Source organism: Melopsittacus undulatus, chromosome 5, assembly GCF_012275295.1.
Source record: "Melopsittacus undulatus isolate bMelUnd1 chromosome 5, bMelUnd1.mat.Z, whole genome shotgun sequence".
Lineage (NCBI taxonomy): Eukaryota > Metazoa > Chordata > Aves > Psittaciformes > Psittaculidae > Melopsittacus > Melopsittacus undulatus.
The window spans coordinates 32279141-32297016 of record NC_047531.1 but is presented as its reverse complement, the minus strand read 5'-3'; the positions used below and the strand labels follow the sequence as shown (position 1 = coordinate 32297016).

Below are 17876 nucleotides of genomic sequence, written 5' to 3'. Positions count from 1 at the left end.
AATCATTTCAGCTAATACTAGCATTTATGTAGGACAGCTTATTATAGAAAAGTCCTTTAATATGCATTTCTCTCTGTAGCCTATTCAGTATGATTGATTTATATATGTAAACATCTAGCCAGGGCATTTCAAAGAAAACAACTAGTATTGTCGAAAACAACACCTGAGGAAGAAAAGGAACATAGTGAATTTGTCTGAAGGCAAATGCAGAGTCCTGCATTTAGAATGGAATAATCCCATGCCTCAGTACAAGCTGGGACAGACTGCCTCAAAAGGCAGGAAAGGGCCTGGGTGTCATGGTGGAGGACAAGCTGAACATAAGTTAGCAGTGTGCCGTTGCATCAAAGAAGACCAGTTGTGCAGTGAACACCTGCATCAGAAATAATGTCTCCAGGTTTGATCTCCTCAGCATAAGAAATAGACTGAGGTATTGGTCAGAGCCCGTTGTGGAGCCACTAAGGGGGCTGGACTGCACAGTGTATGAGAAGAAACCTAATGGGTTACCTAATGGGAGTTATAGAGAAAATGGACCTTGACACTACTTGAAGATTTATAGGAACAGACAAGAGGCAAACCACACAGTGGTGGCAATGGAAATTCCAACTGGATATAGGGAAGAAAAAACTTTGTGAGGGTAATTAAACACAAGCAGGTTGTGGAATCACCAGTGGAAGTATTGATTAAACACAAGCAGGTTGTGGAATCACCAGTGGAAGTATTCAAAGACTCTTGTCTAGTCTAGTCCAGCTTCAAAGCTCGATCATATTTTTGAAGTTAGCTCAGCTTTCAGTGAGCAGTTGTACTCTGAAGGTGACCTCCAGAGGTTCTGTCAGACAAAATTATTTTTCAAATTTCTGATTCTAGTAGAATAAATATTAAGAAATTATCTTCTCTATATTAGTGCCTCATATAGTTCATGATGCTTGAGACAATGTGTTTTCGTCAATGTGACCATTGCTTGAAAACTTAAAACCTTATAATGCTAAACTTCATTTCTTTCTTTCAGCTTTGTCCAAATGGATACTATTTTGCAATTGATCCTAATGGGTATGTGCTACTTCATCCAAATCTCCAACCAAAGGTATGAAAAATGTTCTAAGTTATTTCACTATAATAAGGGGACATTGTCAGAAATAACAGAAACTAAGATCTGCCAGAGAGCAGTAGTAAAGAATTCTCAGCTGTGGGGAAGTCAGGAAAATCTGTGGTGCATTTATGGCTTCATCCAAATCCATTTAATCAGGACAAGAGTCATCATTGGCTTGTATTAAATTTGGTTATATATAAAATGCAAAATAGGTATATTTCACATTTTTATATAAGTGGTTTAATATACATATTAATATAAAGCCAACTAGTGATAGCTGTAATATTGTTGTGAAGAACTTCTAGTGTGTTATGAGATGCTCTTGAGGCAAGCCGAAGAGTTTACTAGTGCACATGCTTATTTTGTGATGCTTTCTATTTCAGAAATTGAAACTTTCATACTTACAGAAATCAGGGGCAAACTCAATGTATTTTACTTGCATTTTTATATTTATTTATTTGCTTAATTTCTGTTTACCAGAGCTGAAACCTGAGCTGCAGAGTTGGGAATAGATCTAGCCAAGCACTACACCCCACAGTGGTAGATCTTTCAGTAGGTCAACTTGAGGAAGTCTTTCATCCTTAAAGATGAAGTATTTATCTAAATATGATTAGGACAGGACTTTCCTCAAATTTCAGGAAAATTTAAACCCAAGACTTAAGTCTGCTTTTATATCAATTAACTGTAGTCCTGACTTTGTGGTGACTCCTCCTTAAATAACTTGCCTTCCAGGCTTTGATGAGATATTTCAAAATAAATAGAAATTTTTGTTTTAGCAAAGGGATTCTCCATATCCAACAGTCTTCTTTTAGTGGACTGTTTGAAAATGCTTGTGTTTTAAATAATTTCAGCATATTTTATGTCTTGAGTTGGTAGTGATCAAATGACGCATTATATCAAACATAAGGTTAATATTAAATATAAATTGTGTGGATTATTTACAGGCATTAAGTTAGGAATAATAATGAATCAATGGAAGTATTGAAGACCAAACAGTATGTCCATGTTAATCAGTTATCAATATTAAAATTGCTCATTAAGATGGTTTGAGCAATGTATGTCTAAGATAAATGCAAGCTGTCAATAGACAGGCAAATGAAGTAGTAAGGATTTAAAACTTTGGTGGCACTCTACTCCTGTTATTTTTTAGCACTTGGTACACTTTAGAGAAAATTTTGAAGTGATGTAAGCCTGTGTCTGCTGCCTTTAGGCATGGAAATACTGCTTTTTATAAATTGTATGCATAGCCATCACTTTATTCCTCTCAGCTGTGTTCATGCAGCAGAATAGTAGCAAGTCATTGACCTCTAGGTCATGCAACTGTCTTCTCTTGACTCTTCACCAGAAAGCCCTATCATGCCTACAAGATGGATAGCATACCCCCTTTTCACTACTTCACCATCTTTAACTGTTAAAGGCAGAAAAATTAAGAATTCATCTACATACTTTAGTGATTCATTATATTTTTAAGCTTGGGGAAGTCAGCTGTGTAACTGTTTAAATTAATTTCCTGGTGAAGTAATGAATATATTTGATAACTTTTGCCAAGTGTGTAACAAAAGAAGAAAGGAAAAAAAAAAGCTTCTGAAGAAGAGAACGAGTAACTTCATCTTAACTGTTGCTGAAATATCCCTTTTGACCCATTATAAAAAATAGAAAAAAAAAATGAGTTTTTAATTTAGTCTTCATAATTTAGAAGAACTTCAGTTTCTGGATATATGCATAATGTTTTCATGTGTTAAAAAAAAATGAAAGTTTTGATTTGATGACTTGATGAATTATTCTGAGCCAAACATATGTATCATTGCTGACCAAATCATTTCTTCATTAGAGAGTATTAGAAATTCATGTGATGGCAAATCACCTATTTTTAATTCCTTTTTATTATATACAATTGAAGCTATCTTTTTGCTAACAGAAGCAATATAAATTATATAATTAATATAATTCAACATAAAAATATATCATATATCAAATATAAAATATAAAATTCTAAAATATAAAAGCAATGTAATATTCTCATTTTAGGCACAGTCTTGTGAGGAACTGATGGATATGGTTTCTGTTTGTCTCACATATGTTAGTATACTGCTATGTAAACTCATAACACTGAAGAATAAAGAACCTTTGTTAGAGAGTGAAAAACTCGGTTCATCCCAACTAAATAATCTGAAATGGGTTATTAAGATAGTAATTGTTATGGTTTCATTATATAGTTTTCTAATATAAAAGGATATGGAAATCCAGAGATGGTTTCAGATACTATTCAAATGTTTGATTTAGAGTATGTTTAAAAACATATATTTTATAAGTGATGTTTTGTGTTGTAGAATAATGTCTAAATGTGTTATTAAGACTATGAATTATTATTGTTGTTATTGTTATTAACAGTTACAAAGACTAGACTTTTTCACTCCCAGTTTGTTTGGGGTGGTGCATGCTATTCAGACTGATACAAGAGCTACGTTTTAAAACTAAGGTACACTACAAAGACAGATATATTTAGAACTCATGGACTTTCTTTAACATGTCATATTAATTTTAGTTGAACCTCCTAGTAGCTGTTAACTTATTAACAAACAACCCTCTTAACCCACTCTGCCAGCAGTTTTTCGATAGATGTAGACTTAAATATAAGTACGTCTTTACCTTTGACGAGGTGAGGGTGTATTATACTTTCAGTGATCCCTTCTGAATGTCTTCTGCTTTCTTTCTGAAAATCTGTTACTTCAAATCACAACTGGTTCAACACAACTATTGTTTTGAGAAATTGTCTTGCAATATTATGTCACAAAAAGAAGCCCCTAGAAATTTAGAACTAGTAAAGTTGTTTACCCAACTGAGAAAATTTAACAAAAGGCAGATACAAAAGCATATTAAAATCATTAAGAACTTTCCCATCCTGTTCTTATGTGCACATGAAAAATATGTCAAAACATAGCACAGAAAACCTTTTTTTTTTTTAATTTAAGTTTAATACAGTTTTAAACTGCCTGAAATTCCATTTTCAAGTTTATGTAGTTGGTTACGTCACATTTTAAACAAGTGCTTAATGTTATGCTTTACTGCCAATTTTCTTTGTGTGTCTGTGTATGTCCATCTATTTTTCCCATTTTCCTTGAAAAGGAACAGGCAGATAGTCCACTAAAAACACAGCCACTGGAATGAGTGTATTAAGCATATATTAACAAGATTAGTCTTAATTAGATAAGATTTGGAAATGCTAAATAATTAAATTACTGAATCTATTCTAAATATTAACATAATTTTCTTCATTTTCATTATGGTTCTGATCCATTTAATGGTAGTTCCAGATGCCTCCGGTAGGGTCCAGTATTTTGTCTTATGGTTTATGGTTTTGAAAGAAATGTAAGAGGAGGAGCCCTCTGTTAACTTAATTCATATTGTTTAGCATATATATGGCCATTGTTTCTCTAGACAAAACCTAGGTGTAATTGTGACAGAGAGTTCTTGATTGGGGAATGAGGGCTAGTCTCTGCTTCTGCTAAATGTGCACTGGAGAGTATAGATGTTGAGGAAATACTTCCATTCTGTAAGTTGGCTGTTTACTTATAGTGTAAAAATATAAATTACTGCTTTTTTGTTACTTCAGCAAATTGGTGTGGGCATACCAAAAGTTAAATTGAGAAAAAGGAGACCCAATGTACAGGTAACTTTGGATGGAGGTGATTAGTGCATTAGAATGCATAGACCTGGAAATACAAATAGAAAGCTTCTGTCCTGCTTACTAGGAAAAATCTAACTAGAGAACTGTTTACTGTGACAAACAGCTTTCAAAGCATGAAGCTTGCATCCTTCCTTTTTTAAATAATGGAAAACATATTATTGGCTGTAGTGAAGGGCATTCCATTAAATTATCGTGCTTTACTAATAGGTGTTAATTAGAGATGTGCTGTAAAAATTATTCTTCCGATTTTGAAATTAATTTGAAGACTGGAAATAAAAAAGTGACTACTTGTGCTGGCTTTGCTTGCATAAACCCAAACTCAAGAGAAGATCCTTGCGATTTTATTGCCAAGTTTTATTGTGCCATGTGTGCTGTATGACATTACAGAATTTGAATGAGGTGTTCATTTTAATTCTGAGGAAGCCAGAGACCGGCACATATTTTACCTGCTACTTACATCAGGTTTCTTGGTTTAGCAAAACCTAACACCAGAGAATTAACTGCCATTAACCTGGATTGGGAAAAGGAAATTAGTAATGTTTATGTAATGTAATCCCTGAGCAGAAAACACTTAATGAAAACTTAAAAATCATTAAAGGAATAAATTAACTATAACTAGCAAGATAACAAAATTAAGTACAACATACCATGGAGACATTCAAGGCCAGGCTGGATGTCATTCTAAGCAATCTGATCTAGTTAAAGATGTCCCTGCTTATTGCAGGGGGGTTGGATTAGATGACCTTTGAAGGTTTCTTCCAACCCAAACTATTATATAATTCTATGTGAATTTCTTACACGTACAGGAATATATAATGCAAAACTGGTGGGTTGCATGCCAACACTAGTAAAATATGATGTAAAGCCCTGATCTAATTTGAGTCAGTTTCATCAAGTGATTTCATCACGTCAATTGTCTGCATTTATACCCCATGTAGAAGGCCATCTCTGAGCTAGACATTTGTGTGCTGGAGAAAGCAGCACTGGAATATAAAAAACTTTGTGCACCCCTGGCTCCTCAGTGTGCTGTGGTATGATCTGACTGGTGCTGGGTTTTCCTGGCTGTGCTGGAGAGCTGCAACTCTGAAAAAGCTCTGGGCTCCCACCCACTCCAGTTGCTCCTGGGTTTTATTCTGGTGCCCAGGACTTTGTTGCATTCTTGCCATTATTTATTTCAAAACCCTAACAGCCTGTGTCTTCATTAGTACTGCAGATATGAGTAGGAGCTAGGCTCCTGCAACTCAGCAAAGGCTGAATAGAATCTGTGAGAATACTAACCTCCCCAAAAACACAATAACCACATTTTAATGAACATCTTTTATGTTGCTGCACCAGTTCATTCTTTGTTTCCTTCTTGATTTTTCATTGAATTTATAGATCTTTGCTTTTATTTGTCATGCTGAAAATGAACTGCATTCCTTTTATCTGCATGCTTCATTGATAGTGATTTAGTTCTGTTTTGTTTCATTAAGTTGTGCTGGTGAATGTGGTGGTGGTGTGCTTCTTCTAGTCATGTCACATGCATGACTGGAAAAGAGAAGAGCAAACTGAACAGTAAGTTTGTTTCTTCATGGCTTGGAATAAACCCCACTAAATGGCAACCTCGGAAGAAAAAAATGTGGAGCCCAAATACCGGTAAAAACACATTCTTGGGGGAAAAAGACATAGCTGGGAAAATTGCCTTCCATTTAAAGTATGGGGGCTAGGAATTTTCTCTTCTAATTTATAATAGGTTTCTTTGTGCCTCAGGCACATCACATAATGTATCATGCTTAGTGTCTTATCTATTAGAAGTCATTAGTAGGTATGTGATAAATAAGATTTGGTAATATAACTTACATCTTAAAAAGAACAAACAACTTATACTTGAATTTTGATGGACTGTTAAATTTGTCTATTTTGTCTTTGGGACTCCTTAACTATCGGTAACCCAGGTTATCATTTTAAATGAATATTGACCTTGATTTGATGCGATGGCTTTTTTTTTTTCTTTTTTATCATTTCTTTACTTCGTTTCTTTGTGTGTTGGAATGGAATTTGAACTTCACTCATGCCTCCTGTGCCATGCCAATGCCTTCATGCATGCTGTTTGGGTTTGACCATGATATTCATTATCCATTGCATGTAAGAAAATGTTTTTTTTAATTTATTTTTACATTTTAGCTTTTTGCTATTTATTTCAAGTTTGTGGATTTGTTGGGGGGGTAAAAAGCAACTGAATAACAATAAATGTATTTCGAATTAGTAGAGAGCATGTGTTAATCTTAAAGTTGCTAGAATCTATGGCTCTATCTACCCTGTATAATTAGGAACATCAAAATTCCTTTGAAGTTATCATTAGGTGTTTAAAAGAAATACCGAGAAACTTTACCTGCAACCTTTCCACTGGATTTTCTCTTTCTGAGAATAAAATTATTAGCTTTTCTCTTAGCAATAGTAAGGCTTACTTGATAGAAACAGGAATTATTCCATACACCCAGAAACATGTACATTTGTTCCTCAAGAAAATTCATGGTCTTTTGTCTTCTGTTACTATTCTATATTTTATATATTTTATATATTCTAGCTGCTTTTAAAGTTTTTATGCTCAAGGCATCAATATGAAGGCATCTTTTACCAGCTCTTCAGGATGTCACTTTCTTCCAATATAAAGTGGTAATACATAAATTGTGGTGAAACATACTTGCATTCTTTGATAGAATAGTCACATGTACATTTAGCATGTAAATTTGCTAGAAAATGTTAGGATAGGATAAGTATAATCGTCAATTTGAATGAAGAGATTTTAGTCTACTCTGTAAATAAATTATTATAACTGAATCACTAAAATCACCTAAAAATGATCACTGAAATCACCTAAAAATATCATTATCATAAATTACACTACTCTTGTAATAATAGTAGTATCCACTAATGACAACTTTGGTTTTACTAATCAAATGAGAAACAATGCTTATTTACTGAGAAAAATAGGCCTTGAGATTCTTTCATGTTTGAACTGCCCTATTACACAAAGCAAATTATTATCTTTAAAAAAAAAAAAAAAAGGAAACCCTGGCCTTTTTTTAATCTTCTGTTTCAAACTATCAGATTTAAAATGTTAAATAGTATAATATATATCTCTATACTGATTTTTCTAGAGATCCTTTGTTAGGTGGGTCCATTAAATAACTACTGAGTGATGAGAATTGAGGATTTTTACACCACACGTAATATAAAGTCAATGGGGCTTAGTAAAAAACTATTAAAGAAAAAAATGGTGATATTCCTAACACCTTGTACAGAGGATGACTCTGTCCAACTAAATGCAGACTGCAACTGAGAAAGGAGCAGAAGCTGAAGGGTGGTGTGAGTTCGTTCAGCAGAGCTACAGTGGTCTTCCCACGCTCCTATGGGACCAGGAGGACTGCAGATGCCACCAGCCAAACTTCTCTGTGCTCCAGAGCTGAGGGTCAACATCATGTACATTCTTTAGGTCTTGAAGCTGCTGGTATTTCTGTATTACAGGTTTCTGTCTCCTAAATCGAGATAACAGTATTGATGTCAAGAAAAATGCATTCAAAACTGCAAAGTGTTTAGAGGAGTCCTGCAATGCTGGCAACAAAAGTGATTTTTATACTTTATAACATACCAGTTGCTTCCTCTTTGAATTTTGAGCCACTTTCCATTCCCACATCATAAAAGCAAGTTTGTAGACCACTTTAAGTAAAAGTGCAGAAGAGTACAATTGCCCCATCTTACTTAGCTGGAAAGTTCCCCAGCATTTCTCTCTCCCTCTTGGAGGCAGGACACCTGAAGAGGTTCATATCTGATGTTTCCTCTGATACGTCTTCTTCCACCTTTACAGTCTGTGACATACCAGCAGTAGGGGAAGTAGCTTCCCAGCATGAGCCCCATACATGACAGTCTGTGGACAGAAACTGGCCATTAGTGTTGATTTTATTTTCACCCAATTAACCTCTCTATCCAATGAAATAAAATAGATGAAAAAGGGCCACTAGTAATTCATCAAGCTATAATAGATTAAAATAGATGGGTAAGTAAGCCCAGATACTCTGAAATTAAAGGTTTAGAATGATTTGTAACATTATGTTATTCTGTCCTTATTATTTGATCATCCAATATCTTCTGCTTCAGAATCCTAAATCCCAGGAGCCTGTTACACTGGATTTTCTAGATGCTGAACTGGAAAACGATATTAAAGTTGAGGTGAGATTACCTGGCTTCTTAGTACCTGTTGCTGCTTGTATTTCACTGTACAATAACCAAAAAACAAAAAATGTTCTAGATTTTGAATGGGAGTCTATTTCATTAAAAAAATCAATTTCAAATTTGTAAGACAATGAATTTATAGAGATTAATTATAATTAAACAAATTGAGACATGATACTTTTCGTAGGTGGCAATGCATTACATTACCCTCATTTTGAAGGACACCATGACACATTATTCTTCTTCATTCAGTAGCTATTCTTGGGGAGCAGGCTTGTAACTTTTCTTCAGAACAGAGCACTTTTATATAGGACCTTAATATATTACCTGAAATATTTTTAAAGTGTTTCCCTATCTCTTTCTAGTACATGCTTATTGCTGTGGTGAGAGAGAACTGAGAAATAGTGTTGACAACAAATCAATTCCTTTTTATATTTTTCAGTTTCTAATTTTATAATACATTCAGAAAACAGAATTTTAAAGAATACTTTGTTAGTTTTGTGGACTGAATGTGAGGGGTTTAAATATTTTACATATTTTTAGCTTTTTTTTCACTTTGAAATGCTTCTTTCGTAATGACACTGATCAGCTTTATTTGGTGTCTGTTAAACTCTGCCTTAAATTTTTTTGAAACATCTGCTTCAGAGAGGAATTATTCTTAGACTGGTATAAAAATGTTTGTGTAAATCACTGCGGCTACCAAAATGACAGAGATGTGCTGGGAAGCAGGAGAAATGTCAGGCAAAACTTCTTCTCATCCATGCAGATTTCATGCTCTCTCTATGATGTCCCCAGTGTCAAGGGGTTTTATGGAATGGTCTATGCAAAGTATACCAGAATTTTTGCTTCATAACTCTACTGGGTTGTTATATAGTTAGACAAAGCAATTTCTAATTAGAAAGATCTGGAAATTATAAACTTAAAGTTTTGGTTTTGAAGAGCTACGACTTTCACCTGCATTACCATTTTCTGTGTTTCTATGAATTATTTTGAATCATTGAAAAGATTATTAAGTTTTCATGCAACACCTACTTCTTTGTTGGTTGTTTTATTTTTTTTTCTTTTTCTTCCTTGCCAATAGATTCGGAAAAAAATGATAGATGGAGAAAGTGGAGAAAAAACATTTGAAACACTGGTCAAGTCCCAAGATGAGGTAAGTTAGGAACAGGAGATTACACTGACAGAAACAAGCAAAACCAGAAAAGTACTGTGAAATGGTGTAAAGATGTTAATTTTGTAATGTCAGTTTGTTTCATTTTTCCCTCCAGATTTGGTAGTTTTACTGGCTTACAGTGAAAGAAATTGTATGCTTATAAAAAGAAGGCTTATTTTGGTTTTGGTTTTTGTTTTTTTTTGGTGCATCATTAATCAAGCAGTTGTTGATGAGGTTTTACACTCTGTTCACCAGGAAATGGACCTAGCCTACTTCTGTGTATAAATCCTAAAACAAAGTAGTTATTTTGCTTGCAGAGATGTGTGAGGATGGGTTTGGTAATTTAGATTGAGGTTGAACAGGGAGAAAGTAGTGAGAAAGAAAAACATAAAACAAAACCTTCAAAACTTTTATATGCCACAAACAAAGATTATTTGGGATAAGTAAATTAATCTTAAAGTTATATTGTGTACTTGTGATTTCTGAACAACATGTTGAGTTCTTAATTTTTTGTCAAAAATGCTCATTCCTGATAAAGATTGCTACTAGTTTCTCTAATAATACAGACACATTTCCTAGCAATAGGAAATACTCAAATTTAACATGGATCCTTATATGTATGCTCTTCTTGGGGAACTTAATGAGAAGAATCATTACTGATGTCTAAAGGAGCAGTTCTGGCCAGAATATGCCCCACATTACAGTTATGCAGGAGCTTGTTGAAAATGTTTTACTTTAAATGTAAACAAGCATGAGGATAGCTAATTTAAAGGCTTAGCAGAAGAACATGAACTGCATCTAATATCAAGCAGACACTACATAACCCTTAGATATATAAGTACACCATAACCATACTCATCAGAATCTGTGAGAAGGTACTCAGAAATGTACAAACATGGAATAGTTTTGAGTTGGAAGAGACCTTTAAAGGTCATCTAGTCTGACCTGCCCTGCAATGAGCAGGGCATCTTCAGTTTGCTCAGAGCTCCATTCAACTTGACTTTGAATGTCTCCAGAGATGGGGCCTCTACCACCTCTTGGGGCAACCTGTTCCAATCTTTCACCATCCTCACTGCACTCACTGGGACATTTTCAGGTTTGCATTGTTTTATTTAAGGAGAGTCTTCCCAAGCCTATGGGTGAAAAGGGCTCTGTGTAGGTGGTTAGAAAAGGGAGGATTAGAAGGTCAGAAAAATACAGTAACCCCACTGGGGTTGTTGAAGAAATAGCATTCATAGCAAAGCTGTAAAAGAGATCTAAGAGATCTTGGGCTGGACTTTCATGTCTAAGGCTGTGTGATAAAAAAGACCTATAACAGTTGGTCTTGCAACTGCTTGCCCAAAGAGGGAGGGAGGGGAATCATTTACATTTCCAAATGCTGGAGTCAGCTACAGCGTGGGAACAGGGGGTTAAATGTAACATCTCTGGGTGTGTGAGAATATGTCAGTTATGCATGGCCCAAACCACAATCTGTATTTGAATAGAAATGCCCAAGCCTTTTGATCCCAGATGTTTCAAGTGCCCAATGAAATTAATTTCCCTCACCTTCCCTTGCATCACAGCCCAAGATTTCTTCCTTTATTTGGATCTCTCTGACAGAAGACAGTAGCAACCAGGGATGGCTGGTGATGGTGACTGCTTCAAGCCATTGCACCCTCCCAGCTCCACGCTGCTAGAGCAAGAATAAACCTGCTTCATCTCACAGGCCATGCATGAGTCGTGCATCACCTAGGGCTTGATAGCTTCATATATTTTCTCATAAATAGGGCTGATGTGGTCAGTTGCTGTGAGCTGACAGTTGCAGTCTTGAGGCTTAAAATTTATGTTCTTTTTGTTTTGCTTTTTGGTTTAGGTTTGCATTGCTTTCCTTTTGTATTGCAGCTGGCCCCAGCAGTGTCTTGGGAGATGACCTCATACTACAGCGTAGAGACTGGACTTGTAGCAAGTGTGGGTGGGGTGGGCTGGAGTCTCCCAAGGCCTCAGGGGCTTTCCAGCTGACAGAGAAGATGCCATAGGAACAAAAGCATTGCCACATTCAGGCAGATGGGGTGGGCAGTAGTGAAAACTGAAGGGTCACAAAGCTGCAATAGCATGCGTAGGCTATTTGGCGGTGAACAGCTGAGAATGAGACAGTTGCCAGCCACTCAGTAGTGAATAAGGCAAAGGTAAATGGGAGACAGTGTACAAGAACATGTCATCTGCTGGGTTATCATTGAAGAATGTTTCAGCCAATTCACTTTTGGGTGTACAGTGCTGGTGGCAACAGGATTTAATTAGAGCTCAGTTCTTCTCTTTCTTCCCTCCCACCTTGGGTGCTGTTTTTCTCCTGCTAGTGTACATGGTGTGCAACCCATGGCACTGTGCCTGATTTCGAGGGACTGCCAGCACAAGGTTTAAGTGTACTGACTCTTGAGCTGAAGTAACAGTGTAAGCACATTATTAAATATAAATAAGCTTGGAGAGGAATCTCTTCAGCCACCTTTTCACCTCAAATATTAAGTATTTCAGGGCATTAGACTCTGATATATTCATCTTTTTTTCTCTTTATTTTTACCTTTTTTCTTTTTTCTTTCCAAAATGACTCTTACATTATTTACACATCATGCTATACTGAAAAGCAGAAGACGTATAATGAGAAGGTTTCAAATTCTAAATGTAAAAAAGAAAACAACAAGACATCTATTTTTCATAACCATGGTCATTTTCACACTTTTAATTTACCACAGGAAACAAAAGCCATGTAAAATATACCTGTGGTACCTTTCACTGATGTTTATAATGTTGCAGCGCACCAACTGCACAGACTTCATTTCTGGCATACTTACAAATCTCTGATTGTAAAATAATAGTATGTTGCAGCTGGCATAAACTCGTAGTTTTCAAAGTGGAAAACTGTGTATAATGATGTCAACCAGATGCAATAATGCTCAGATCTATGGGGAACCGTGGGACTATGTCTTATCACATAATTTTTCATAGCAAAAGAAAATGAATGGTAAAGCTTATCCTAATGTATTGTTATTTCAAAATAAACATTTCCTTCAATGTTAAATTTTTTACAGACACAAGGCCCTTCTAATGAGATTAGAAACACATGTAAGTTTAGCATGGGTTGTGTGTACAGTCAGGATTACCTGGCTGTGCCTGTAGATATAGTATATATTTAGACAAAGCTAAATGCATTCAGCCAGTGGTACTGTGACCTGAAAGGACAAGCACTGGGTGGTTTTGTGGTTAAAGAGCTACCTAAAAAGTCTGTGTATAATTAAAGTTTTAACTTTGCATAGTTTAACTGCTAAGTTTTAACTGTGTAAGAGAAATAATGTCTTTTATCAAATTGAAATCACATAGGAAAAGGTTTGCATAGGCCTGGCTAATGAATTTAAAAGGGAAAATTATAGGTGATGTTTTCTTGTTTTATTTAAATTTGCATTTTGGTAATGTTAAATAAAAAAGATTAAGGTAATTCTTTTGCATAATATGTTTAGAAAATATTTAAGAAAAGGAATTGCAGCTCAACTTATATTTTTTAACAAAATAATAAACAGACTTCCAAGAGATTTGTACTTGATTTTACACTGTATTTCTCAAGAAAAGATCATCCTTGTTAAAGCTCCCAAGTTGATTTATTTTTTTCATCATTATCTCTTTGTAGAGATATATTGATAAAGGAAACAGGACATATACATGGACTGCTGTGAATGGAACTGATTACAGGTAATTCACTTCTGTTCTGACTTTAGTGCATTTAAATATACTTTTTGTTTATTTTGGTTAATATTTTTAGTGCTACATTTTCTATACTAGCAGGACCACATTGTCTTGTTTCCAGGCTGATAGGGTTTTCTGAGTTGCTTAACAGCTCAGAATTGTTGCTTTGCCTGAGGAAGAGTTTTAGTCTTTCATGCAACTGTTGAGATATAGCACTAGGGTATTTCAGTATTCAGGAAAGGTTTGTATGATGGATATTAAGAATCTTACTTTTGCTTCTACTTTCTTTATCACAGTATAATTTGACTCTTAATAGTATACTTTCTCTTAGATTCCTCCTCTTACTTTGTCTTTTATTTGAATTTTCTCCATGTTCTTGTTTTAACATTCATATTAACAAGGAAGATGCTATATTTTGGGCTGAATGAAAAATGTGGCATGTTTTGTGCAACTCTTTTTCAGTCACAGGAATTGCTTTTATCAAGGACTGCTAATCTTCATGTCAGATCATAGGGGCAGGAACCACACTACCGATTTTCTCTGAAACCCATTTCTATTTGTGTCAGGTTTTAACTAATTAGCATTGATGCTGGTTAGTATGCAAAAGTTATAGGTGAATTGAGGCAGGAACAAATGAAGTAAAGGATTAAAAGCACATTCCCCCTTGAATGCAACATTGGGGTGTATATTATTTCAAACTTGTTTGAACACACAGCTCCATAACTTAAGAAGTAATGTGGGATCTTGACATTATACAAAACAAGTTAAGGTTTGCCAAGTCCCAGAAAAATTCACATAATCATAGAATAGTTTGGGTTGGAAGGGACCTTCAAGGTCATCTAGTCCAACCCCCCGCAAGTTAAACTACTCTAGTTCAAAACTACATGGTACAAATACTGAGTCAAATTTTTACCAAAACAGTATATTTATTGTTGAGTTGCAGTAGTCTTAGCCAGGCTGGTTCCCATTTTCAAGTTATGTTCTGCCCAGGTGTACAGCCAGTGAGAATGCCAATGTTAATTTTCATGTAAAAACAAACAAATCAGTTTTAACAGGGAATGAAAATATAGGATCTTTTATTCAGCATTCAGTGTTTCTGTTGAACTGCCTCTGTCTTTGTACTTTGTAACACAATAAAATTTTATCAGATTGTGCAATCTAGCAATCATTAAGGAAATACATTAGAGTTATATGACTTAATTCTTACTGAGCTCCCTGGCATGAAATACAACAAAAAACCCATCCAATTACATTGCATAAAACCTATTAAACATGAAATTATAGATTTTAATTGGCAATTTCTGCTAGCAATAACTGTTAATGACAGGTAAACTGCTCCTGATTTCCCTAGAGGAGAATTGGTAGAAGGCTATCACTAAATGTTCAGCAATCTCACTTATGTTCTGTTTAAATGGCAAATGTGTCACTAAAGGTCATCTCATTTATGACTCAACTGTACAACTTTATTAATGTTAATTTCTATGGTTATCCATTAGAAATCATTGGTGTTCTACAGTGATGAAATACGAATGCAAAAATTAAGGATGTGATATGGGAGATGACTACTCCTCTTCAATGACTACACATACTTACTGTCCTTTGCATACCTTTTTAGAAATGAACTCTTCTGCACATGTATTGAGTTTATTTGCAAAAAGAAAACCTATATTTTTGAACAAAAATAAGTATAAGTGTCTGTATGAATTAAAAAAATATTTTACATCTTGAATGTAATGTGAATTCAAGTATTGACAGATACATTTCCTGATGAATACTGAGAGCTTTTATATTAGTAAAAGGAGAATCTGTCATTATATGATGCATGCAAATCTGTCTAGTACCACACGGTGTTTTTTGCAGTCAGTGATCACTTTGACATATCTTACATTGGGATGTTAAAAGTTAGAGGAAGATACAAGAAATTGTGTCTTACTATTTGTAATTATTTCTAAATTCCTTGATTATACATTAAAAAGTATATTTATGCTTAAAAGAATGAAAATAAAAACAGGCAGCTTCAGGACCAGGAAGAAAGTGTAAGGCTAAGTATGCCACTATATGAACTATCTCATCTGTGGTGAGCCAGCTTCCAAATGTGTTAACTGCTTTCAAAACACGTAGAAGCTGAAACTGGAAAACTGCTACAAATAATATAATTGCTTTACTTGTCTGATTTCTATTGCAGTTTGGCATTGGTGTTACCATCATACAGCTTTTATTATATTAAAGCCAAAATAGAAGAACCAATAACTCAGGCCAGATGTAAGTACTATGAAGGTTCCCTGGTTTTGGCTAGTATTGCCAAGTCTCAGATGCACTTAAAAAAAGCAGCATTTAAAGTTCATAAATTTTGTGGAATTCATGGATGTTCTCATGATGTACCCAAAATCTGCAGCAATGATTCAAACCCATTGTAACATCCAAGGTACAAGAAATATTCTATAAAGATAGAATATGTGCAGGTACCCCAGTTCCACTGACAATCCCTTCCCCCTTGCTCTGTGCCTATAGAATCATTGCTTCCTGTATCCTCTGTTGCTGTCATTTTAAGGGTCTGGATTCTATTTTTACATTCTATTAGTTAAATGTAATAATATAGACTACAGTAGTAAAGCTTTTTTTTGTTGTTGTAGTTATTTTCATAGTAGTTACAGTATAATATTTAGGAAATTGCCTCTGCTGCCTGTAGGAGTAGATTAATGTGAAAGTGCTGTTTGGTTTGGCTTGCAGCTAGGTTTTTATTTTGCATTTTGCAAATAGTTTTAGTGGATGTTTGTAATGTATTTTTGGATTAGACTAATTTCAAGCCATTTGCAGATTCTGGAGAGATAATTGGAAATGATACTTGTGAGTATTCAATGCTTTTTGTTTATTAGGTGTAGTTTAATCTAGACAGTAGACAAAATAGAACCCATCACATCCTTTCAACTTTATCCAAGTGTTACAACAAACTTGAAAAAATATGCTATTAAATGGAAAGTTAGAAAAGCACTATGAATCTCTCTGACAGGCATAGATACTGTTAGTTTAGAGAAAAGCTGGTTAGGACTAAATCATTGTCCTCTACCATTGCTCCTGCATATGAAGTGGAATATGGCAAGATTTAATAATCAGTAATTTATTTTTTAACTTTGTCAAACAGTAAGTAGTTTAAAATTACAGCTTTAGACAGTGAATATGGCCCTTTGATGGAATATATCATCTGCTTTTGTACTTATATCAATACAACCTGCAAAACAGACCCTTGAAATAGCCACAGTATATAGAAGGTACTTGAGAAATGAGAAGGACGTTTTCTTCAGTCTTCAAAGATGTTTGTCTTTTTTCCAGACTACAGCTGTACGTAAATTGAACCTTTGATCTATCTATGCACAATATTTTTATTCAAGGGGCTGTTTGAATAAAATATTGTTTTGTGACCCCTTTTGCTTTACCCTGTTTTTTTCTGTTTCCCTGCTTTCTCTTTCTGATGGATAGTGGCATTCAAAAAGGGCAAGTATATTCTTGTTGCTCAGTTTCCTTCTGTTTACTGCAGTTGATATTTTTCACTTGTATTTCTATTCCTACTGGATACTCTCCTCTGTATTCCTCATCTCAGGGTTTTTCCCATGATCATTTGGTATCATAGCGATAGAAAGCGGTAAAATAAAAATGATGTGAAGTGTTTGTTTTCATGCACATTTCAACATGTTGCTAATCTCTAATCCTTCCTTGTCTGGTCCTATCAGTGTTTAGTGACACCAGCTTTTAAAGTCATTATTTTCAGTAGCATTGGAAGTAATGCCTATATGAATTAGTTTTCTAAACTTAATTGCAAAAAAAAAAGCTAGAAGGATTTTTCTTCATGCTCTTTTATGTCCCAAATATTATTGTTTTATATCAGATTGTAGTTATAATGAAAGCATCTCACATGTTTTCATGTTGTCATGCTAATGAAATGTCTTCTTCAAGTAAATTTTTAGATACATTGTTGTTGCTGGGTATGTGTTGTACATAAAAATCAAGTAAATACTTTCGATACTGTG

General features: G+C 34.7%; 1 protein-coding gene across 2 annotated transcripts in view; it reads left to right on the top strand.

The window, feature by feature from the left end:
- CACNA2D1 (calcium voltage-gated channel auxiliary subunit alpha2delta 1) overlaps positions 1 to 17876 on the top strand; it is a 398283-nt gene that overhangs the window by 347723 nt on the left and 32684 nt on the right. The window contains exons 18-23 of one of the 2 annotated variants that reach the window (XM_013128868.3): positions 1007 to 1081; positions 4701 to 4757; positions 8913 to 8984; positions 10069 to 10140; positions 13796 to 13857; positions 16037 to 16113. In XM_013128868.3, coding sequence (XP_012984322.1) covers positions 1007 to 1081; positions 4701 to 4757; positions 8913 to 8984; positions 10069 to 10140; positions 13796 to 13857; positions 16037 to 16113 — 415 coding nt within the window. Of the gene's footprint in view, positions 1 to 1006; positions 1082 to 4700; positions 4758 to 8912; positions 8985 to 10068; positions 10141 to 13795; positions 13858 to 16036; positions 16129 to 17876 lie in introns of both variants that reach the window. The other variant, XM_031048307.2, reaches the window with a different exon arrangement.